The 27,129-nt window shown below is 29.3% G+C and overlaps 1 protein-coding gene across 2 annotated transcripts in view; it reads right to left on the reverse strand.

Moving 5' to 3' along the window:
- LOC145258205 (mucin-like protein) overlaps window positions 1–27,129 on the reverse strand; it is a 176,562-nt gene that overhangs the window by 78,375 nt on the left and 71,058 nt on the right. For both annotated transcript variants that reach the window (XM_080116138.1, XM_080116139.1), the window contains exons 6-11: window positions 26,143–26,439; window positions 21,428–21,620; window positions 17,362–17,600; window positions 14,302–14,509; window positions 4,524–4,766; window positions 2,871–2,999 (exon numbers count right to left, since the gene is read on the reverse strand). In XM_080116138.1, the coding sequence (XP_079972264.1) occupies window positions 2,871–2,999; window positions 4,524–4,766; window positions 14,302–14,509; window positions 17,362–17,600; window positions 21,428–21,620; window positions 26,143–26,439 (1,309 nt within the window). The remainder of the gene's footprint in view (window positions 1–2,870; window positions 3,000–4,523; window positions 4,767–14,301; window positions 14,510–17,361; window positions 17,601–21,427; window positions 21,621–26,142; window positions 26,440–27,129) is intronic.

Genomic DNA, 27,129 nt, shown 5'->3' on the forward strand with positions numbered 1-27,129 from the left:
ATTCCATTTCCGTTTAAAAACCTGGTATTCTTTTTTGTTGTTGTTGCAGACCATCTACTAGTTGGCCAATTGCTTAACGTTGCATAAATGTCAGCTCTATTACATAATCAAGCTACCTGAATGGATTTTAAAATAAAGATGCAGTTCATTTATTTATTGCGGACTATTATCCTTATGTTTTAGATATTTTTTTCACGACGTTTCGGCCAACTATATTTCTCTGGCCTTCGTCAGGTGGTTAAACAACAACTAAAAGATTAGGATAATAGTCTGCAATAAATAAATGAATAAATAGTCTAAATAAGCATTCCAATTAATTAAATATATATAAAGCTGTCGTGTAGTTGTCTTTACAGTGAGAAATGTGTCGTTTCACCCTGGATTATATAAAGCGTAGTTACCTATGAGTATATGTATTTATGTATTCAGCTAAAATTAAAAAAAAAATACTAAAGAAAGCATATAACTGGTCTCTTCTTGATCAGCTTTACCTTAGATGAATGCTATCTAAACTGTAGAAAAAAAGTGCAGCGTGTTAGCCCGGACGATTAGCAGGTAAAGCAGACATTTTTTAAAACCCTATTCAGTCATGAATTGGACGCAAAGCGCTTATCTTAATTCAGGGGACTATAATTTTTTCTCCATATTATTTACTTTGTTTTGTAAACGGATTAAATAAATTGTGACCGCTTGGGTTCCCATAGGTCTTAGAGGATAATATAAGTGTTTTGTCTTCGCTATTGTTTTTGGTGGTCAACTGAGGCAGATTTTGTCATGGGATACTAGCAATTTCAGTGTTCTCTATTATTTAAAGGAAGATCTTAATTTACAAAAGGAAGTAAGCGCCTGTGCAGAAATGAAAAACATGAAAGAGGTGTAAGAGAGAGATATATATGAAAAACGATTAAGGGAGTAGAGAAGAAGATAGAGTTACGATTTAAGAGAAGTAGAGAGATAAACTTTTCAGACGTAAACTTTTCTATTTTTTCTTGTTATGGACACGGTTGACGTCGGGTGGTCATCCTAGTAGCTATATAAAATAGTTACTTAAGAATAGCACGAATACCGAGGTTAACTGCCTAAAATCGAGGTAAGGATTGCTATACTGTTCGAATCATTAGGAATAGACATGACGTCACATGGCATAAAAAGAGAGTGTAAAAGAGAATATAGTCTTTTTAGGAGCAGGGAACACATGAATGTTTCAAATGAAATAGGCAGACGAAATATGATTAAACAATGATTATCGATCTTCCTCTGTGGACAACCCAACTACGCAGTGATTTGAACCGAAGATCAAGTCGAATAAACCTCTTCCGTCTCCCACCAGCTTTGTCTCGATTTAGTCACTTTGAAAAAAACAAAACAAAAAACAACAACAAAAAAATGAGCTTTTATTTCGTGGTGATAGGCAACGGGGTTTTAAAGATAACTCAGTAAAGGGTACAACGATAAATTTAAAGGAGACACCATTACAGCTTTATTTTAAAAGATTTATGGAAAAAATAAATGCACGTAACTTGATTATATAGTAGAGCTGGCAATTCAATGTAGCTACTTGATACTTGTCCGGAATTCGGAGCATACATTTTTCACAAGCTTCGGCGAGAGCGGCAAATACTCGGCGGATAGCAGCGATTAGGCTGACTTTGGTGTGGTGAGAGGTCATGTTGGTGATGTTCTCGATGTATGACCATACAAAGTAGTCAAGCGGGGAAGGAGGAAAGCCAGTAAGAGAAAGGTACCAAATTGTTGCATTCCTTCTGAAGTCAAGCTTGGGTCTCTTTGGATTTGTGGGCCGGGACCGAGTCTTGTTGTCACACTGAGGGTCTGCCAGCGATCATCTGGTTGCACCAGGGGATCACTACACTCTTCAGCACATCCACGAACACTTTGGTGTTGACTTTCTAGCCGATGTCGAAGATGTGAAGTGTCATGATGTGGCCCTCACTTGAAACCACACCATAGATCATAACCTTAGCCAGAACTTTTGAGGATGCTTGAAATGGTCCTGTTGTGATAACTTGAATCGGTAGAGAGCATGATTTGTACAGCGGCGTCTCTTTAAGTCTGCTTGCTGAACATAGTGTCACTTTCAAATATGACAGAAGGCTTTTATCGCTCTTGGGATTTGTATATAAGTGGCCAAGTAGTAGATTGTCTGCAGCAAAAAAGAAACCCAGTTTTCATCAAACGGAAATGGAATCATGTCGTATACTGTAGAGCGACAATTTTATCGTTCCACTCTGTAGTGCGCATGAATCACCACCGATCACATCAAATGGAAATGTTACCGTGTTTTATGATAAAGACATAGATGCGGGCAGATACATAAAAGACAAGCCCATCAAGCCAGATATTGTAATATGAAACACACCGGAAAGAACTGCGCTCATAATTGATGTCAGTCTCCCAAATGATTTTGACCTTAATAAAGCTGAACGAGAAAAGATAACAAAATACCAGGACCTAAAATATTATCTAAAAACCACATGGTCTCTAAAAGAAATAAACATTATACCGGCTGTGATAGGAGCAACTGGCTTAATAATAAAAAAGAATCTTCAGACATACTTAGAAGCAAGTCCTATAATGAAATACAAATAGCAGCCACTAAGGGAACAGCATCTGTTCTTAAAAGAGCCCTCGGATATAAATTTAAATCATAACAGGATCAAGTGTTAGCTCCAAGAGGGAGCCCCTTGATCTCTTAAAACTTACTGAAGTAAAATAAATAAAAAAAAGTAAATAAGCAAGGTTATGCACATGATTTCTGAACTTTAATATTTATGTATGGTTCTTAACAGTTTAGTTTTCTGCCGGTGTGGCACAAGGTATAAGCGAAACGCAAATAAAACTGTGAGACTTACGTGAACTATGACGAACAATGTAGTAATTTTCATTTTTCATACTAACATAAAATGGACCATTCGACCAAGTATATTTCAAATCCGAGTAAAATGATGTTAGTTCTTTCTGATTACCAAAGATCTTTAATTCTGTAAAAAAAAGAAAAAAAAAAAAGAAATACATATATGGTAAAAAATGAAAGAATTTGATACTGCAAATGAAATAACAATCAAAGTGATTTCTAAGACGACTCCAATAATTGAAAAAAAAAAAAAAACCCCAAAAAAACTCGAAATAAGAACGATTAAAAACGAAACGATAAAATGTTAACTAGTGATGTTTTTTGGGGGAACACATCCGTAAACACTGGGGGTCGTGTAGTATACCAAATGGAGCTACGAATGATACTAATCAGGGCCTGGTGTTTACAATGTCTTTATTATACAGTTCTTACTGACCGGATGCTCAGCTCATGACCAAAGAGAACGACGCGAATAATTTAAATATTAATCTACTTGTCTATACGACATAATCATGTTGACACACCGGTTCCAGCTGGATCACCGAAGTTAAGCAACGTTGAACCTGGTCAGTACTAACTGGGTGACCATTTGGGACTTTCAGGTGCTCTATGTGCTCTCTGCTTACCTCGGCATTGTTTCCAGTCGTCCTGGTCTTCTCCTTGCAACTAGACTCAAACAGTGCCGATTCAGGAGAGGTGTGGTTGCAGATTACGCAATCTTTATTATTTCCGAAATAGTAGCCTCCTACGCTAAAGTGAGACCGTGCCTTATTTGGGGTGAAAATGCAATTAAAAAAACCCTCTAAATTTCCGTGCCATTTTAACTTTTAAATGTATTTAACAAATGTTTTTACCACTAGACTTAAATGCGAGCGACTACGACTTAAGCTAAAGCCACAGATAGGTTAGAACATCATGAAGAATTTTTTTAAATATATACTATACTAGCTGGATGCCCAGCGTTGCCCGGTCGTACAATACGATATTTCAACTTATGCAGATTGCGTATTTATTATTATAGAATCGATCCTCTATTAAACATTATATATTACGAGGAATAAATTGCCCGGTGGACTAATTGGGAAAACTAAAAAAAACACACACAAAAAACAAAACTAAAAAACAACAAAAACAATAATGATAATGTCGTTCATCAAATTCCGTCTGTGATTGTTTACAATATCACGCCAGCTGATATTTAGGCTTGGCGATCTTGAACATAGCATTTCCTATCTTATAGATAAAAATAATTTTTACAGGGGAATATTTTACGTTACATCGGGCAAGGTTAGACCGGTGTAACGTAAAATTACAAGAAGAAACTGGAGACGATTGCAGTTAGGTGGTTAAAGACACAGACTGATATCCTCAGTGTTGCATGCTCGACTCCAGTTCGTACTATAAAAATTACGTTCACTTAGAATGTTGGTAGACTTAATGTGATCCTTCCGTAAGTACCCTATGTCGTTTTTAGAAAAAAAAAATCTGACTAGAAAAGCATCGGGGAAACCAATGCCAACAATAGAATCATATGATTGGCATGATATGATGAAAGTGATAATAATAATAATAATAATAATAATAATAATAATAATAATAATAATAATAATAAAAAAAAAACAAATAACAAAAATAAAAACAAAAAACTTACTGTTTGTGGAATCTCGTTTGCTGATTTGGACGGCCACACCTTGAGACTGGATCGCAAAAGCGCTAAAGGCAGTCGCAATATTTCCCTGGGTACCGACTTGTTGCGTTCGGCATTGGATTTTCATAAGCACCTTCGAATTATCCTTTGCGTCGTAGACGTTTAAATATTCAAATTCGCCAAGTCCGTTAAAAGTATAAGCTGTTCCATCTAATGTTTGAATGTGAGGATCTCCATAACCATAGACTGCGAAAACAATTTGACCTCAGGTAAGTATGCTTGCTTATAGGTAAAATCTAAGTGAAAAATGGAGTTTGCATTAACTACGGATATAATAGGTTGAAAATGCTTCGTTTGAAGTATATTGATGTAATTGTCATTTACTTATGTGTCTAGTTCATGTATACGCCTATATATAATAATAATATATTTGAAATTTTACATAAAGTGTATTCAGATATACGGCAAGCCTTTAAATCGTTTGATGGCCGAAAATTTGGCTGCCAAGGGGTCAAAGTTGAAAGAGTTGATCTTTGTCGACTCTACCAAATTCCTCCGCCAATTTTCGGTCTAAACACTTGAAATTTTAGATGTAGGTTACCTTTTCATGTGTCAAATTTTAAATATATATATAAATAATTTATTAAATATATATGTCGATTAAGCTACACTGAATATTCGGCGTTTCATCCACTCTAGGACTCCTCAGGCTTATGCGCGAATTATGTGGTTGTTTATGGTTTTTATAAAATCTTAATAGGAGAGAAGCATATAAAAACTATAAAAACGATAAACAACCACAGAATTCGCGCATAAGCCTGAGGAGTCCTAGAGTGGATGAAACACCGAATATTAAGTGTAACTTAATCGCCATATATATTTTATAAATTACTAACTAGCTCTACCTACGTATTAAGCACTTTTGAAGTAAATACTTAAAGTTTATGCATAAATCTATACTTTTGTACATTAATTTTATGTGAGTAAATTAAGTAGTTATATATATATATATATATATATATATATATATATATATATACAGCTATACACAGTACATAGTATCTGTTCTTAAGATGCTGTACTTCAATTTTTTGTCCTCTGTCAGTGGAGGAGAAATCCTTTACGACTGAGATCATTTTTATTTTTGCTCCTTTTCTCCACATTAAAAATGACTCTGGTGTCTAACTCTGTTCCATGGGGAGACATTGTAATTAGGTACATAGAGTCTGAACAAAGCCAGGCGGAACTGCTAGTGATACTATAATTGAATTAATTAAAACATAATGTAGTAGTAATAAAACTAATTAAAACAATAGCATAATATAATAAAACAATCAATAATAGCATACTATAATAAAACAATCAATAATAGCATAATATAATAAAACAATCGAAAATAATAGCATAATATAATAAAACAATCGAAAATAATAGCATAATATAATAAAACTATCGAAAATAATAGCATAATATAATAAAACTATCGAAAATAATAGCATAATAGATTAAACCCTATAATATAATAAAACAATCAATAATAGCATAATATAATAAAACTATCGAAAATAATAGCATAATATAATAAAACTATCGAAAATAGTAGCATAATATAATAAAACTATCGAAAATAATAGCATAATATAATAAAACTATCGAAAATAATAGCATAATATAATAAAACTATCGAAAATAATAGCATAAATAAAACAATCAATAATAGCATAATATAATAAAATTATCGAAAATAATAGCATAATATAATAAAACTATCGAAAATAATAGCATAATATAATAAAACTATCGAAAATAATAGCATAATATAATAAAACTATCGAAAATAATAGCATAAATAAAACAATCAATAATAGCATAATATAATAAAACTATCGAAAATAATAGCATAATATAATAAAACTATCGAAAATAATAGCATAATAGATTAAACCCTATAATATAATAAAACAATCAATAATAGCATAATATAATAAAACTATCGAAAATAATAGCATAAATAAAACAATCAATAATAGCATAATATAATAAAACTATCGAAAATAATAGCATAATATAATAAAACTATCGAAAATAGTAGCATAAGAGATTAAACCCGAGAAGAATAATGCAATATATTAAAACTAATTAAAATAATAACATTATGTAATAAAACTTATAAATATATACTTTATATACTAACACTTTTAAAAAGAATTGTACAATATATTACAATTAATTAAAATGACAACACAATACGATAAATTATAATAAAATAATATGGTAACAAATGAAAACTAAATTAACTAACACATAAGACAAGAGAATAGTTAAAATAATGACCTACTATAATAAAACCAACAAAAAAATTATGATGACGTAATAAATCATAAACTAATTTAAATAATAACATAATAGAATAAAACTATTTTAAATAATAACATAATACAATGGACATTATTTAACAAATAACATAATACAATGAAAATAATTTAAATAATAACATAATACAATAAAACTAATTTAAACAATGAAATAATATAATAAAAGTAATTTAAATAATAAATATATTAAAATAAAACTAATTTAAAAAATAACATAATACAATAAAACTAATTTAAATAATAACATAATATAATAAAAGTAATTGAAATAATAACATAATAAAATAAAAGTAATTTAAACAATAACATAATAAAAAAAAACTAATTTAAATAATAACATAATATAATAAAAGTAATTTAAATAATAACATAATATAATAAAACTAATTTAAATAATAACATAATATAATAAAACTAATTTAAATAATAACATAATATAATAAAACTAATTTACATAATAACATAATAAAATAACAATAATTTAAATAATAACATAATAAAATAAAACTAATTTAAATAATAACATAATAAAATAAAACTAATTTAAATAATGACATAATATAATAAAACTAATTTAAATAATAACATAATATAATAAAACTAATTTAAATAATAACATAATAAAATAAAACTAATTTAAATAATGACATAATATAATAAAACTAATTACATAATATTATAATATAATAAAAGAAATTAAAATAATAATATAATGTAATAAAACTAATTTATAATAATAACATAATATAATAAATCTAATTTAAATAATAACATAATATAATAAAACCAATTAAAATAATAAAATAAAACAATGAAACTCATTTAAATTATAACATAATATAATAAATCTAATTTAAATAATACCATAATATAATTAATCTAATTTAAATAATACCATAATATAATAACACTATTTTAAATAATAAAATAATATAATAAAAGTATTTTAAAAATTACATAATAGAATAAAACTATTCTAAATAAAAAATATAATACAACAAAAGTAATTTAAATAATAACATAATATAATAACACTATTTTAAATAATAACAATATTATGAAACTAATTGAAACATTAACATAATACAATGAAACAATTTTAAATACTAGCATAAAATAATAAAACTAATTTAAATAATAACATAATACAATAAAACTAATTTTAATAATAACATAATATAATAAAACTTATTTTTAATAAGAACGAAATAAAACTAAACTAATTTAAATAATAAAATAATTAAATAAAAGTAATTTAAATAATAACATAATACGATGAAACTAATTTAAATAATAAAATAATACAATAAAACTAATTTAAAAAACATAATACAATAAAACTATTTTAAAAAATTACATAATATAAAACAAATGTAAATAATAAATAATATAATAAAAGTAATTCAAATAATAATATAATACAATAAAACCAATTTAAATAATAACATAATAAAAGTAATTTAAATATTAACATAATATAAAAACAAATTAAAATTAAAACATAATATAATAAAACTAATACAAATAATAACATAATACAATAAAACTCATTTAAATAATAACATAGTACAATACAATTAATTTAAATAATAAAATAATCAAAGTAATTTAAATAATAACATAATATAATAAACCTAATTTAAATAAAACATAATATAAGTAATTTAAATAATAACATAATATAATAAAACTAATTGAAATAATAACATAATATAATAAAACTATTTTAAATAATAACATAATACAATAAAACTAATTTAAATAATAACATAATACAATAAAAGTAATTTAAACAATACCATAATACAATCAAACTAATTTAAATAATAACATCATATAATAAAACTAATTTAAATAATAACATAATACAATAAAACTAATTTAAATAATAACATAATACAATAATACTAATTTAAATAATAGCATAATACAATAAAACTATTTTAAATAATAACATAATAAAATAAAACTAATTTAAATAATAACATAATATAATAAAACTAATTTAAATAATAACATAATATAATAAAACTAATTTAAATAATAACATAATACAATAAAACTAATTTAAATAATAACATAATATAATAAAACTATTTTAAATAATAAAATAATAAAAAAAACTACTTTAAAAAATAACATAATACAATAAAAGTAATTTAAACAATACCATAATACAATAAAACTAATTTAAATAATAACATAATATAATAAAACTAATTTAAATAATAACATAATAGAATAAAACTAATTTAAATAATAACATAATACAATAAAACTAATTTAAATAATAACATAATACAATAAAACTATTTTAAATAATAACATAATATAATTAAACTATTTTAAATAATAACATAATATAATAAAACTAATTTAAATAATAACATAATATAATAAAACTAATTTAAATAATAACATAATACAATAAAACTAATTTAAATAATAACATAATATAATACAACTATTTTAAATAATAAAATAATAAAAAAACTACTTTAAATAATAACATAATATAATAAAAGTAATTTAAACAATACCATAATACAATAAAACTAATTTAAATAATAACATAATATAATAAAACTAATTTAAATAATAACATAATAAAATATAACTAATTTAAATAATAACATAATACAATAAAACTAATTTAAATAATAACATAATACAATAAAACTATTTTAAATAATAACATAATAAAATAAAACTAATTTAAATAATAACATAATATAATAAAACTAATTTAAATAATAACATAATATAATAAAACTAATTTAAATAATAACATAATACAATAAAACTAATTAAAATAATAACATAATATAATAAAACTAATTTAAATAATAACATAATCAAATAAAACTAATTTAAATAATAACATAATAAAATAAAACTAATTTAAATAATAACATTACAAAATAAAACTAATTTAAATAATAACATAATACAATACAATTAATTTAAAAAATAACATAATGTAATAAAACTAATTTAAATAATAAAATAATAAAATAAAACTAATTTAAATAATAACATAATACAATAAAACTAATTTAAATAATAACATAATACAATAAAACTATTTTAAATAATAACATAATAAAATTAAACTAATTTAAATAATAACATAATATAATAAAACTAATTTAAATAATAACATAATATAATAAAACTAATTTAAATAATAACATAATACAATAAAACTAATTTAAATAATAACATAATAAAATAAAACTAATTTAAATAATAACATAATAAAATAAAAGTAATTTAAATAATAACATAATATAATAAAACTAATTTAAATAATAATATAATATAATAAAACTAATTTAAATAATAACATAATATAATAAAACTTATTTAAATAATAACATAATATAATAAAACTTATTTAAATAATAACATAATACAATAAAACTAATTTAAATAATAACATAATACAATAAAACTATTTTAAATAATAACATAATACAATAAAACTAATTTAAATAATAACATATTATAATAAAACTAATTTAAATAATAACATAATACAATAATACTCATTTAAATAATAACATAATACAATAAAAGTAATTTAAATTATAACATAATAAAATAAAACTAATTTAAATAATAACATAATATAATAAAACTAATTTAAATAATAACATAATACAATAAAACTAATTTAAATAATAACATAATACAATAAAACTAATTTAAATAATAACATAATATAATGAAACTAATTTAAATAATAACATAATACAATAAAACTAATTTAAATAATAACATAATAAAATAAAACTAATTTAAATAATAACATAATACAATAAACTAATTTAAATAATAACATAATACAATAAAACTAATTTAAATAATAATATAATATAATAAAATTATTTAAATAATAACATAATATAATAAAACTAATTTAGATAATAACATATTATAATAAAACTAATTTAAATAATAACATAATACAATAATACTAATTTAAATAATAACATAATACAATAAAACTAATTTAAATTATAACATAATAAAATAAAACTAATTTAAATAATAACATAATATAATAAAACTGATTTAAATAATAACATAATAAAATAAAACTATTTTAAATAATAACATAATACAATAAAACTAATTTAAATAATAACATAATAAAATAAAACTAATTTAAATAATAACATAATATAATAAAACTTATTTAAATAATAACATAATATAATAAAACTAATTTATTTAATAACATTATAAAATAAAACTAATTTAAATAATAACATAACAAAATAAAACTAATTTAAATAATAACATAATACAATAAAACTAATTTAAATAATAACATAATATAATAAAACTAATTTAAATAATAACATAATACAATAAAACTAATTTAAATAATAACATAATAAAATAAAACTAATTTAAATAATAACATAATACAATAAAACTATTTTAAATAATAAAATAATAAAATAAAACTAATTTAAATAATAACATAATGTAAAAAAACTAATTTAAATAATAACATAATACAATGAAACTAATTTAAATAAAAACATAATACAATAAAACTAATATAAATAATAGCATAATACAGGAAAACTAATTTAAATAATAACATAATATAATAAAACTCATTTTAGTAATAACATAATAGAATGAAGTTTTTAAATAATAATATAATACTAATTTAAATAATAATATAATACAATGAAACTTATTTAAATAATAATATAATACTATAAAACTAAGTTAAATAATAATATAATACAAGAAAACTAATTTAAATAATAACATAATGCAATGAAACTAATTTAAATAATAGCATAATATAATAAAACTCATTTTGATAATAACATAATATAATTAAACTAATTTAAATAATAACATAATACAATTAAACTAATTTAAATAAAAACATAATATAATAAAACTTATTTTAATAATAACATAATACAATAAAACTAATTGAAATAAAAATATAGTATGGTTATACTGATTCTGATAAAACCATAATAGTTTTTTTTTAATTTTTGATAATATCTTTCTGTAAATTTTGCACAATTTTTACAATCTAACTAAGGCATTGAGGAATTGTAAAAAATGCATGATTCAAAGACCTTTTACTTATGAAAACACTGTCTTTCAAATGTTGGCTATTTTCGGCTTCACATAGTTGATCGCTTTCCAAAACATTATTCATGCAGACTGCAGAATCTCTGGGTTGAGTTTTAACTCCCTTATTTTGTTCGTGCTGTTTTTCCTTCAATTCTCGCAGGAATTTGTGTTTGACGTTTCCATGTCTGCCAGTTCGCCGAACGAAATAAGGGAGTTAAATCGCAATCCAGAGATTCTGCAATCTGTCATGAATTTAGAAAGAGCACAAATATGCAAAGCTGAAAATGGGCAACATGTAAAACACATTATTTTTTTAATAAATAAAGATTGTTTTAATTTCGCATTTTATTTTTAATTTCCCAACGTCTTAGATTGTGTTAAAAATTAGAGGAAGGTATCATAAAAAATAATGAATCTATTTAAGTTCAAAATACTTCAGTGACTTCTTGGACACCCTGTATTATAAAAATAATACAATATTTACATACTATAAGAGGAAATTTAAATAATAGCATAATATTAAAACTAATAATACAAATAACATAATAAATTGAATGGAGTTAATCCAATTGTATAGACGAACATACGAAAATAATAATATAATATATTTAAAGTAATTAAAATGATAGAATAATATAATAAAAATAATAAAAATAATAGACTGTTTAAAAACTAATTTAATAATGATAATATTGTAAGAGCAATTAAAATATTAACGTAATATAAAGTACAGAATCATGAAATGATATTAAGAACTTTAATTTTTTAAACCTTAGTACGATTTCTCACTAAATAATTTAAAAAATGGATGCCATCTATTATAACAAAACAATGGTTGTAACATGTATAACTTTCTGTCATTGATTCCAAACAAGTCGAGGGGGGCACAATAAAATTGCCGCCCTAGATATAACGACACGATCCAATTTCCGCTTGATGAAAACCAGTTTTCATTTTTTGTTGAATATCGTCTATTAGTTAGCAAGTTGTGTGTAAAATCCCAAGAGCGATAAGAGCCTTCTATCACGTCTGAATATTACATAATGTTCAACGAGCGAGACCGGAGATGCACCACTGTGGAACTTATGCTCTCTACAGATCAAAGTTATGGCAACAGGGCCATTGCCAGAAACCTCAAAATGATAATCGAGACCGTTCTATGCTTGAGGGAACAGCCCAACGAAGTTTGTGGCCACGTTTATGGTGTTGTATGTGGTTTCAAGTGAGGGCCACATCATGCCATCTCACATCTTCGAAGTCAACTGAAAAGTCAACACCAATTTGTACCTGAATGTGCTGAAAATAGTAGTGATCCCCTCGTGTAATCAGGTACCGTTGGCATACCCTAGGTATAGCAGCTGGACTCGGCGCTGGCCCACAAATCCAAAGAGACCCAGGCTTGGCTTCACTAGGAGTGCTACAACTCTGTACTCTTCTCTCATTGACCTTCTCCTCTCCCGATCTAGAACTCGCTAAACTACTTCGTTTGTTTATACGTCAAGAACATCACAACATAACCCCCCCACAACATCAAACCCTTCCTGTCATGGCCGTCCGCCGAGTATTCGCTGAGTATTCGCCGAGCTCCCGCCGGCACTTGTAGAAAAGGTATGTTCCCAGTTCCGGAACCGCATCGAGGAGGTGATTGGGGTTGAAGGCGGTTACATTGAACAGATGTCAATCTTACTACATAAACAAGTTTTCTATATTGATTTTTTCAATAAAAACATTAAAATTAAAATTATAATTAAAATTAAAATTAAAATTAAAATTAAAATTATAATTAAAATTAAAATTATAATTATAATTATAATTATAATTAAAATTAAAATTAAAATTATAATTAAAATTAAAATTATAATTAAAATTAAAATTAAAATTATAATTAAAATTAAAATTAAAATTAAAATTAAAATTATAATTAAAATTAAAATTAAAATTAAAATTATAATTAAAATTAAAATTATAATTAAAATTAAAATTATAATTAAAATTATAATTAAAATTATAATTATAATTAAAATTAAAATTATAATTAAAATTAAAATTAAAATTAAAATTATAATTAAAATTATAATTATAATTAAAATTAAAATTAAAATTATAATTATAATTAAAATTAAAATTAAAATTAAAATTATAATTAAAATTAAAATTATAGTGTTGTTTTCTTTTGGGGGACAATTTTATCGTTCCATCTTTTAATATAATCCCATATTATTTATTGAAGCACAAAATCAAGGAGTTTGTCTCGGACAACACTGTAAAACAATAGCAGGTAAGGACCTTACGTTTTAGATATACTTCGTAGGAGTCACAGTTGTCTTCAGGTCGATACTGGTTGTATATGGAACAGTAATCGGATTCCAAGCAGCAATCATTATAAGGTGTGTAATCTGTCGTAATCCACCCACTTTCGTCTAGAATGGCAGACGTTACCTGCACATTGCCCCGGATCAAACTGTTCACTCCTTCAGGGTTATTCTCGTAACAACATACCTAGAATAAAAAACAAACAAACAAAAAAAACATTTCGATTTTTATAAAGTGAAGGAATTTAGCATGGTTATATATTGGCATGAACAGAGTTATATTTTTAAAGTACGTCGTCGATCGTTATGAAACTTAAAACACAGCAACTAGGTCCTTTTGAGAATAGGGAGGTGAATCACAGTGTTTGTTATCAGCAGGTCATGTTCAGAACAGGTTTGAAGGAGAAGAAGACCATTGCTATTACATTTTCCAATACCATGTTTTCCTATAACACCTTCTCAAGCAGCACTATCACAGACTACTCGTGCATTAAAATCACCAAGTATGATAAGTTTGTCTGGAGTTGGTGCTGCACCTATGATGTTATTCAAGTCTTCGTAGAACTTGTCCTTGATGTCATCAGGGTTTGTCATCGTAGGAGCTCATGCACTGAAGAGTAGCAAACTTCTTTCCATTTGAGAGAGAGAGAGAGAGAGAGAGAGAGAGAGAGAGAGAGAGAGAGAGAGAGAGAGAGAGAGTCGCAGTGTCATTAGACGGTCATTCACTCCTTTTGGAGGTCCAGCCAATTTACTCACAAGCGCATTTTTCACCGCAAATCCAACTCCCGCTTCACACCTCTCCTCAGATCCTCTGCCACTCCAAAAGAAGGTGTAACTCTAACCTCTTTAATAAATTTCATCTTCACCTGCCAGTCTTGTTTCGCTTAGAGCAGCAATGTCAATATTGTACCTGGCGAGTTCGCCTGCAATGAGTGCAGTGCATCTTTGTGGTATGTCTAGGTTACTTTTGTCCAAAAGTGTACGGACATTCCATGTCGCAATTTTGATAGGTATTTTTTTTTTATTTCGACCGCATTATTAGGGTTCCCAGTGACCGCGTTAAGCCAGCCAGGATATAGTGGAGCGGGCAATGTTTGAGACACCTTTTCTAGCCCGCTCAGACACTCAGACAGCTGCTCCCGTTAATTTCTGCTCCCGTTAATGGAGAGCGACCCTATGGCCTGAGCCGCCTGTGTTCAAGTTTGCGTCTACGATTTCCAGTGTACCCACACCTATCGCTTTGTCACTCACCAAAAGCCACAGGACTTGAAGGAAGTGAGGTGGGATGATGAATGAAATGCGCTGGGAGTTTGTTTAAAGTGAAGCTGGTTTGCGCAGAACCAACCTCACTCTCTCGTCCCAAACCAGCCTGGTCCAGCGGCAGGATGGGGTCGAGACAGCTGGGGCCAGGTAGGGAGTCAGGAGCTGCCGGAAGGACACGAGTATGCCAGCCAACCGCATACGGGGCTCCACGCCGAGGTTCACGACCGAAGTCCTCCTCCTTGGTGGTTCGCCCTGGTCAATGATGCATGGAAGTTACTCTAAACAGAGTTCAGTCCTGGAAGTTAGTCCAGTCTGGTGAACTCTCCGCCCAACAGTGCTGCACCAGCACTGTCCCCTCACAAGGTTTGGCAAGCCTGCTGAGACCAGTACCAAGGGTATAGCTCTTGAAGCTAGCCTGTGAGAGATTTAGGAGATACGTGAGGACCAGTAACCCCTATCCGCTCTGTTGGACGCAGCAGCTAGGAATCGAAAGGTGCTACCTCTACCAGAGCTCCCTATACCAGTAAAGTTAAAATCAATAGACCATCCTTCAAAAGTGAAAATTTGATTTAGGAAAATATCTGTATATATAACATGTGTTTTTTTTTTTTTATAGAAATCGGGAAGAATAACAATTCTATAGTTAAATATTTAGATATTTATAAAGAATCGGAATCGGTAATTGTATCAGAATCGGTAATTTACTACGGAATCGGTAATTGTATCGGAATCGGGAAGTAAATTGGAATCGTCCCATCACTAATATTTACATTACTTTAGTTTACTTTAGTTTTATATAACTAGCTCAAAAATGTAGATAAAGCCCTTCATAAAAATCTATAAGCCTTCGAATTTTTTTTTGGCATTTTAGCAATAGGTATTATATATAATAAATATATACTAGCGGTAATTGTGGAAATTCCATAGCGCAATCTTTCATATGTAATATATTACTGCTGGGCAATCTATGAACGTTCTGTGTGAATGGAAACCCCGCGGTATTATAGTAGCTTTTTTGTTAAACCTATAAAGGTATTTATCTAAATAATTTGCTTAATGTAGTGTCAGAATATATCTGGTTATTACGCTTTATTTCTAATATCCTTATAGGAGTCTGTGACATATTTCCATTTTATAGACGCCCTGCGCAGACGTAAACCCCGCAATATTATAATACCATCTTTAGACAGAACAAATGCTCAAATACACACCAAGTGTGGGCATTTTTGCTATATCTTTGATAAAAATGTGTTTGTGATACAAAACAAATGTTAACCATTGTGATTCTTTGTAATTGTTTCAATGCACCTTTCTAATGTGGGGGAGTTTATAAAGATCCGCGCCAAATATGTCCCCAACCTTTGGTATTGATCTTGAAAATTGTGTGCAACATCCCTAAGTGGGAATCCTTCATCATGCTACGTTTGGTCATGACTGGTTCACTGGTGTGGGCTGTAGAACATTTGCACACACACACACACACATACACACACACACACCAACGCTTTGTAAATAAAAAAATTATGGCACCGACTAATGGCAGTAATATATATATATATATATATATATATATATATATATATATATATATATATATATACATACATATATATATATATATATACATACATATATATATATATATATATATATATATATATATATATATATATATTACTGCCATTAGTCGGTGCCATAATTTTTTTATTTACAAAGATGATATCTGAAGATACTATTGTCGACAGCTACAATTGAGTTTTATGAGAATAGAATTACCTTGCTGTATCCACCTGCAAAGTAGGTCAGGTAGTAGCAATCATTTGGACCTAGTGTATACCGGGTGTCATTCCCTGCCTGCCATAACGTGCATGGGCAGGGGACCCTCAAGGTGTCATTGTAATCTGCTGATAAGGTGTCGATAGGAGTAGTGTCATTTTTCCATTCTAGACATTTTTGGGGATAATTGGTTGTATAATCCGTCGAAATCTCAAACAGAAATACTCCATTTTTCGAATCTGTAATAAAGAGAAAGAGAGAGAAAAACAAAAGGCAAAAAAACATGAACATCAGCTGAAAATGTTAAGCGAGCGGAGAAATCCGCCTTTTAATATTTGTATGAATAATAGCATAAAACAAGCGGTTAATTTAATTCACAGGGCTGGGGATAAACAAAAAACGAACACATTGACAAAAGAGATCTGTATTATTTAGATCCTTCAGATTACTGTTCTACTTGAGAGTTATTTCCACAATTTTTCTCTCGGTGTAGCCTCATACCTTCTTCAGAATTTTATCTTGTCGAACTCGGGAATCTTTCTATCACTCGGGAATTTCAAACGGGACTCCTTTATTTAAATCAGGCGGATAATATACTTTCGTTCGATCGGCCAGGAAGATGTACAGGGTGAGAAGTTACATCGACCAAAACGTGATGAGAACAGCTGTCCAGATAATCCAAAGGATATAAATGATACATTATAATTTAAAAAATTCAGAGCTATGAAAAAACGAGACCCGTACGAGATTCGATATGGTGCAATCCAAAGATATATCACCTAACTAGAGTGCGGTCTTTTTTTTTCCTTTTTTTTTTTAGAGGAAGCAAAACTCGTGCAAATGATTAATCTGCCAACATCCGTTATGCTTATTGGTTTAGCTTTTTCGTCCTACCGTTACAACTCGTGCCTATTTATCCCTTCCTGCTCATGTTGATATTGGACAACACAGAAGATGATTTTCTGTTGAAGAGTAATAGTTATGCAGTATAATGTAACTGGGCTGGTAGCAGCAGCCATATTGCAAATGACCGAGTCAGTGCGTGATATGACGTCATAGCAGAAACAAAAAAAAAGAACACAGGTGTTCGGTAAAGCAGTTGTTCGGAGGAGTGGAGTTTCGAGGCGTGGTAGGTGTTCGAAAATGTTCGAGACACGCGAATGACGTCATAGCAAAGACACAATGTCACACGCGGACGGAGAAGATAAAATGAAAAATTTGAATATTGAGAAAAATGCGTTGTTGGAAATAAAATATATAAAGGCTGTATAAAAAAACAAAAAACAAAAAGAAAGTGCATTGTGTTTTCTTTTCTGTCTTCTGTTTCCCTGCGACGCAGTTTACAACGTGTTGGACCCGTTAAAATATATTAACACGGTTAAAAATAAACGTGTACAAAGTTACAATGAGAACCGGCCAGTCTACGTGAAACGCTGTAAGGTGCCGAACAAAAATTTTGGGAAATATTTTTCGTACAAATGTTTGGCAATTTTGCTTCAATAAAAATATTTTCACTGTTATTACAAAGATAATACAAGTAAGAATTAACTGAAAAAAAAACAAAAAACAAACTATTCTCTATTAAAGAATACAGTAAATAATTATTCGACAATTTTTAAGAATCTTAAAAAAATACTCTTTGTAAGGTAAGTTTCCATAATCAATATTAAAAAAAAAAATATTAATACCCAACAATAGTTTTTATTTTCGATATTATTATCTTATTTTTATGAATTTTTTGTTTCAAACAAAGATAAATATTTATTTTTATGTATAATAAACCAATGATAGCAATTAAATGTTGTCTTAAAGGATGGTGGCTGCTGTAATTTCATTGGCTTAGTGTTTGGACACTTTTCGGCGTTTTTCGTAAATGTCCGGAAAATTCCGTTTAGAGCATGGCCCTTATCTCTATTACTACTTGCAAGGAAATTTGCGTGCGCTCGTGTGTGTGTGTGTGTGTGTGTGTGTGTGTGTGTGTGTGTGTGTGTGTGTGTGTGTGTGCGTGCGTGCGTGTGTGTGTTTTTGTATGAGTTCGTTTCCTATAGACTCCAAACGGCTGTGCCGACTTTATGAAATTTCAGACCAAAGTACTTTATATTCCTGGCAGTGTTCTTAGTTAGATGTCGTATGGGAATGTCTTCGATAAGTATCGATAATTGATAATCGAAATAATACGATGAAAGAAGCAACGGGCGATTTCAACCAAAATTAACACCTTACACAGCCTTACATCACAAGTGCATTTGAGAAGTTTTATTACCACACAAACCGAAAGGCCATACACATAAAACCAACAGTAGGTTCTTTGATGTGACAGGGGCGCGTTCGAAATGAATGTTTCTGTTTAGATCACAATTGAGCATAATACTTGACTTTTGTATTTTAAACTTTAATTCCAGCCATTATATATATCTATATAATTATAAAACTCAAATGACCTTGTAATGAGTGTTGTAACCACACACTCGGTTTACGATTTCCGGTTACGCATGCGTACATAAACATAAACCCATAACAGCGTAAACAAATAAACACAAATTACTACTTTTTCAGAATTTGACCTGCGGACTGAAATATTAGCGTTATTATTTAGAAATTATTATTTAACATGGGAAGGGTGGTGATGATTTGAAACTATTCTGTTTTACACCTACACTCTCGTAATTTTCTTACAAATAAATCAACTTTGACCCGTTGACAACTATAACAGCATTTTACAACGGCGATTCACCCACGTTCTTTCTTTTTTTTTTTAAATTATTCTCAATTTTCTAATCTATCTTTCTTAAAAACATTCATACATTTTCTTCTACACTACCAACATAAATAAATAACCGCAAAATTTTTTTTTTTTACAAATAAATAATCAACAAATAAGACGTGTTGTTTTACTGTGTACGTTTTCAGCAGCCCAATTGTTTTTTTTTTCGTGTTTAAATTATTCAAATAAACAATTGTTAATACTTTCTGCTTTTTTTACATCGTTCATTTCCACATTGTCTTAATTGGTTTTATTACCCTTATTATTAACATAAATATTATATTTGATCCAATGAGTCATGAATGTTTGTTTAAAATAAATGGAAAAAGTTACATTTTATTTTCATTTTCTATTTAAAAAGCCATTCTTAACAAGGGCAGAGTGTTTTTAACTATTCTGCACTTTACCCTCACAATTTCATTAAAAAAGATATATCAAAATTTGAATTTAACTTTAAGTATTACGGTATCTGTTCAGTGCACATTAACCTATAAGTATGGCAAAACACTTATAATTCAATGGATGTAAGTTTTTTTTCAAAAATAAACAATTATAAACAGAACAACTCATAGAAATCTATGCATATTCTTTTTTCATTTTAATATACTTTCATAGAAATGTTTCTGTTATGTCACAAAACTATTTTCTTTACGTCAGAAGTGTCACGCTCATACATTAGTTCCATAGCTATTCTAACATACTGACCCAACGGGTCACGGGTAGTCTAGTATGTATATATATATATATATAATTTAATAAAATCAGTAGCAGGTTCTCTACAGTGCAATGTAGACTCCAATTTATTATGGACTAAGTCACGGCGAAGAGGTATGTGAAGCTTCCTCCTGGTACACCGCGATGGGTTTCCAACTATAAAAAATAGGCCAGCTAGTTGAAATGCAAAATGTTAATTTCAATTTGTGGACATATTACTATTACTTTTTCGCGTATGCAAATTCATTCATAGTTGGAATTGGTTTAATTTTAAATCTTTTTTATTTATCTGTCGGAAGCTCAAACGGTAGGAACGCGGCATGGACGCTAAATGTTTTGGTTTCGATTCTAACTGATAGATTTCAAGTCATTTCTTTTAACTTTTGAAATCAGTACTATATATTAGGTGCAATATAATATTCAATAGAAAATTCATTCTGCTATAATAAATATTAAATCTGAATGAATTAAAATATATTTAACGTATTTTAAAATCGGACAAAGCCGGGCAGTCTAAACTTTAAATGCTAGTTTAAAAATAAAAAGATTGGAATACGATAAATTTCATAGAAAATCGATCGTGCTTACTTGTATTAGTTTGATGACGAAGGTCGAATATACCCGGAGTTGAAGAGTTCAAATGGTAGTAAACCGTTTCAGGATAGACATAGCCCATGATAGCATTTCTACTTGTCAGCCATGAGAATTCACAATTTTCGTATAGATACGCAAGGTATGTGCGCGTACCATCAGTGGCAAGAATAAACTGGAAGGTCAAACTCTGCAAAATAAAAGACACCACCTTAATCGTGTTTCTGTATTGTTGTAGATGAGAATTGTATTATTCCTATTACTTCGATTCTTCGGAATATTGTGCTAATTTTCAGCGTTATTTTCGCAACGTTTCGGTCGCTGTTACCAACGACATTCTTCAGATGTATCTTGTCGAACTCGGCCGTGTTTCTGTCAAGCTAGAAAAAATTTCTGTCCAAAAGGGGAATCAGAACGGAATTTTGCACGAAACCCTTTATTTAATCCACGAGGATAACATGCTCTAGTTAAGTAATTCTAAATTGTATTTGAGGTATAAGATTGAATCTTCATGCGCCAGAAGAGTGTAATTTCTAAAACTGAATCCACTATGACACGGGTTTTGATTCGACTCTTATCCTGTCATGGCTCGCAGAAGAAGAGCATGCTATCCCCTTGGGTTAAATATAGGGTTCCATTCGAAACTCCGTACAGATTTCCGAGTCCGACGGAAATATTTCTCAGTTCGACAGGATGATTCCTGAGTTCGACAGAAAGATTCGCCAGTTCGACAAGATACACATGAAGAAGGTTGAAGGTAACACCGACGTAAACGCTGTGAAAATAGCATTCAAGATGAGAACAGTATTCAGAAGTATTAAAATAATTCGGGCAGCATCTGAGATTTATGAACGTTTCTATTCTGTGTATCAGTCGATCTCTGATGTTTTCGTTTTTTTTATTTTTCGTGTCTCTTAATATTTGAAATAAGTGGATTTCTAAAATTCAGGTTTGACTCTTGAGAACAAGGAAGAAATGAGAACAGAACTATTGTTAAGAGCATGGGGCATAATTCGTATGTGAGACCACTGCACATGTTAAAATTTAGTCATTTTGAAATGCCAGTAATAGCGTCTCTACTGCTCTCTGTATCTGCTCGAAAAGTGTACCTGATATATTCAAACACACATGTATTTCATATTAATTAATTGTAAGTATATTGTTATGGATGAGAAGCCTAATAACTTCTTCATTTCTCATGGGTTTAATTTACTCATGACTAGGGCTATGACAAGAGAATATTGTTTTCATTACTTTGATTCTCGGGTATATATCAGTTAATATCTTTTATGTTTTTAGATATAGTCATGTGGTTCTTGATTGATTAATTGTGTCTAACTGTGTCGGATATATACTCGAGAGTCAAAACAATGCTAAGAATATTCTCTTAACATAGCCCTACTCATGACACACAGGAGATCGATCGGTCTGTACTGAAAAGCAGAATGCCGGTCTCCATGATTATTAAATACTCAGAAGACTGACGAGGTTTTCCAAATAGTTGGAAAAGATTTCCTCGATTGAACAGCTTCACACACACACACACACACACACACACACACACACACACACACACACACACACACACACACACACACACACACACACACACACACACACACACAGATATGTCACAATAGAAAAATGCGAGCATGAAAAGTAATATGGTCAAGATTTAAACATTAAAAGTAAAGGACTAGTTTTTAAAACTGGAAAAGAAAAGAACAAGATATTCTAGTAAAAATATGATAAATTTATAATTTAAAATATTGCAGCATAGAGAATTTCATTTTAAAATTCAATTTAACATTATATAATCAATTCTTAATGCTGCAACGTTTTAAGTTATAAATTTATATTTTTTACTTGAATATCTTGTCCTTTTCTTTTGCAGTTTTAACAACTAGTCTTTTATTTTTCCATGTTTAAGCTTAACCATATTACTTTTCATGCTCGCATATTTCTATTGTAATCCATGATTTTTCAGGCTTCCAGTAAATTACCTTGTTCTTTGTTTAATTTCAGTTTATTTTTTTGCTGCCATAAAAATAACATACACATATGTAAAACAATGCACGGCGCCCGTCTGCATTTATTCTCTCTGTTTCACGTCTCTTTTCACGACTGTAGTGAATTAGTAGCAATACTAGTCGCTGAAACGATGTAGTTGCTATGGAAACCAATCATAAAATCTTCGCTCACCCCATGACCGAATTTTGTGATTTTGAAGACCAGTAAATTCATCATAACTTTTGTTTTACTGAACGAAAAATTAAAAATAAAATTACAATTTAGTTGAGAAGGTGATCTATAGTATTGTCTAAACGGATTATATTGCTGACATCAAGATTTTCAATACGTTTGTCATGTACGGCATTTTCCTGCAATTAGATCGCCTTGGTCGCAAATAGTTCAATTTTACAGGAAGTTCTCTGAAAAACGTTTGCTCAAACAGATGCGGAAGAGATGGTATCTCGCATATTGATGATAGCTTGACTAGAAGTCTGATACTTGTCCAGTGCCTCCCAAAACTAGTATGAGTCTTCTCAGGACTATTTCGTCTTTTGCATACCCATGACCATCTGATTCTTCAAAAAAAGTTTTTTTTTTCTAATTTTGTAATATTATTTTCCTATGCACATAATGCTGATTAAGAAATACAAACTTTGTAGAGGTTTGTTGAATATTCATAGAGTTTTAGTTGGACATACAAATATATTTCCAAAGTAGGTAAATTATTGCTATATTTAAGACGAGATAAATGATTGTTTATATTTAAGAAGTAGGTAAATGATTTATTTATATTTTAGAAATACGTAATCATTGTTTCACGAGCAAGTACTTAATAATGAGCAAGCAACCTTTCAGAAAGAACGTACGAAACTTTCTGGACAATGCTTCGAACCAGGTACTTAACTCTGATATACGATGGCTTTGAGATTAAAACTGTCACTTAATCTACCGTCAGTTCTAAGAATTCCTCATCACATGAGTTTTTTTTTTAATTTTCTCCAGTGCATTACAGTTCTTACACATAAACTGGATATCATAATTGATGATGATGTCCGCCCATCGCTTGCGAAGATTACCGTGATACTGCAATTTTTTGTGGATCAGCGGGTGTCTCGTTATCCCGATTCGAACTCTAAAATATCTCTCGCGTGTGTGACACCTGTTTCTCTAGCAAAAGTGTCGACTGCTCTGTCTATCTTATAGTACATTTCCTCTCGCGTTCTTCATTGCATGCCAATTCTACAATTGTAGCGCCTTTATGACTTATTGTATACCAGAAACATCTGTTTGGGATTTAGTTTTCTCACGGGTCGGAATATAACCGAACTGTTAGAAGAAAATTTCAGGGTTATCCTGGAACCGTTATCATTTAAATCCTACACTTCTTTTTCCTTTGCGCAGCTGACCGTAAAGGTGCTGTCTTTGAGGTTTAGAGTATGAGATGCGGCATATATGTGCTGCCCAGCGTATCTGCCACTGCAGCAGCACAGTATTTATTGAGAGCAGAGTTGGTCGAGCTAAATCATAATTACAATCAAAATGTACAATTTTTATTTTCAACATTTCGAGTTATTAAAGCAGATATTAATTTTATTCTTTTATATATAGCATATAAAGTATTTTATTTGTTTCTTTCAAAACCAGAATTGAGTAGCAATCCGTCTGATATATCGCTGTTTGATTCGAACTAGCCTATTGCTAGCTGAATCCACTGTGAAAAATTTCCCCCACTCTATATCTGTGCCTAAATCAAAACGCGGATTTCATGAGCAAAGCTTCTTTCTTAGAACTGCACGCCTGTGGAACTCTGTTCCGTCTGCCTGCTTCCCTCCGGACTACAACTTGGATGTCTTCAAGTCTAATGTTAACAAATTCCTAATGAACCGCCCCCCTAATTAAACACTTCATAAAATCTCCTCACTAACGTGATGTACTTACAATAACCCTTATCCCTGAGTGGCTTCCGGGCCTTGATAAGTGGTGATCACTGTGTAAAAAAAAAAAAAAAAAAAAAAATATTGCTCTTATTCTACTATATTATTAGCTCGAATATATTTTATTTAGTTTTATATTCTTTTAGAAAAGGGATGAGTTTATAGCTAATCACCTCAAGCACCCCTATCGAAGGATCCCGACGTGGCTGGTAAAGTCTATTTTTTATCATCAAAATGTACTCTGTTTTTGTTTCAAACCATTTCGGTAGAATTTTTACAGATCTTGCCAGTTTCTTTTTCTACTTACTACTAGGGCTATGCCAACAGCATATTCTTTTCGTTGTTTTGACTCTCGAGTGCGTATCCGTTAATATCCTATATGCTTTTATACCGAGTTATGTTGTTCTCGGTTGATTAACTGTATCTGTGTCGGTTGGTTGGTTGCTGCTTGTTTTTGTTTTACGGCATATCAACACTTTTCAGATTATTTAATGCCAAATCCAGTGATTTTGAAATAATTTTTTTTTAATAGAATATATTTATTTTTTCCAAGTCGGTTTCTCTTTAACCCATAGTTGAGACTCTAACAGGAACTACCACCCCGGGTCAGAGTGGACCTGGGAGCAATGGAAATTAAAGGGTGGCCCCGTACTCCCCAAAGCCCGCAAGCTGGGGCCTCACCATCGGATATACTGTCGGATATATACTCGAGAGTCCAAACAACGAAAAGAATATGCTGTTGTCATAGCCCTACTTATTACTTACCTCATTATTAGCGTTAAAAGGACCGACTGCGTCCCACGTCACTTTTAAAGCCCATTTTGGAGTGAAAGACGTTGCTATCTCACTAAAAAGCGTTTCAATAGCACTGAGAACTTCTTGTGAACTGGTCACAGGATTGTCAGCGTAGACATCGTAGATTTGGTAAAATATTACCCCGCCGTTGAGCGTGTCAATATCAGTCCATAGTGGCATCAATGTCATAGCATCAGAACTGACACTCGCCTGGTTGGGAGTGTAGGGAAGTAATTGACCATTAGTTATATATCCGTTTGTTGAGATCTACAGAAAAAGAAAAAAAAAAGAAGATATACTATATATAAAACTGAAGATGCCCGTGTGTGTATGTGTGTCTGTCTTTCTGTGTACATTTTCCTACCAAATAACTCTGTCAATTTTCGGTCTACAGACTCGAGATTTTAAATAAGGGGTATTGAGATTTGGAAAAAGCATTTTAATCGGTTTTCGGTCAGAAATTTGGCTGTTAAAGAGTCAAAGTTTACATAGTTGACTTTGCAGACTCTACCAACTCCCTCCACCAATTTTGGGTCTAAACACTTCAGATTTTAGATGTAGGTTACCTGGACATGGGTTCAACATTTTAATTTTATTTGGGCCCAAAACAATAAATGTTAAGAGGTCAAAATAGTGGTCAAAGTTTAAAAATAATTGACGTCTGCGGTCTCTACCAACTTTTCTCTACGGTAGTTAAGGAAGCCTATTATTTAGAAAGGTATTACCGTTCATATTCACATTTAATATATACACTTATGAAAAGTACATAGCCAAGCCGGTTTGAACTGCTAGTTAGTAATAAAAGAGAGAATGTTGCAAAAACCTCTTTCTTTCGTATTATTTAAATTTTTGGAACTACTTTTACTATATTGTTACTATATTGGATGTTGATTCCATAATGTACGATCGGCATAACCTCTGACCTCCAGGTGTATGTTGTTGGACTCGGGAAGCTTT

Source organism: Euprymna scolopes, chromosome 33 (assembly GCF_053919585.1).
Source record: "Euprymna scolopes isolate OS-2025 chromosome 33, ASM5391958v1, whole genome shotgun sequence".
Lineage (NCBI taxonomy): Eukaryota > Metazoa > Mollusca > Cephalopoda > Sepiida > Sepiolidae > Euprymna > Euprymna scolopes.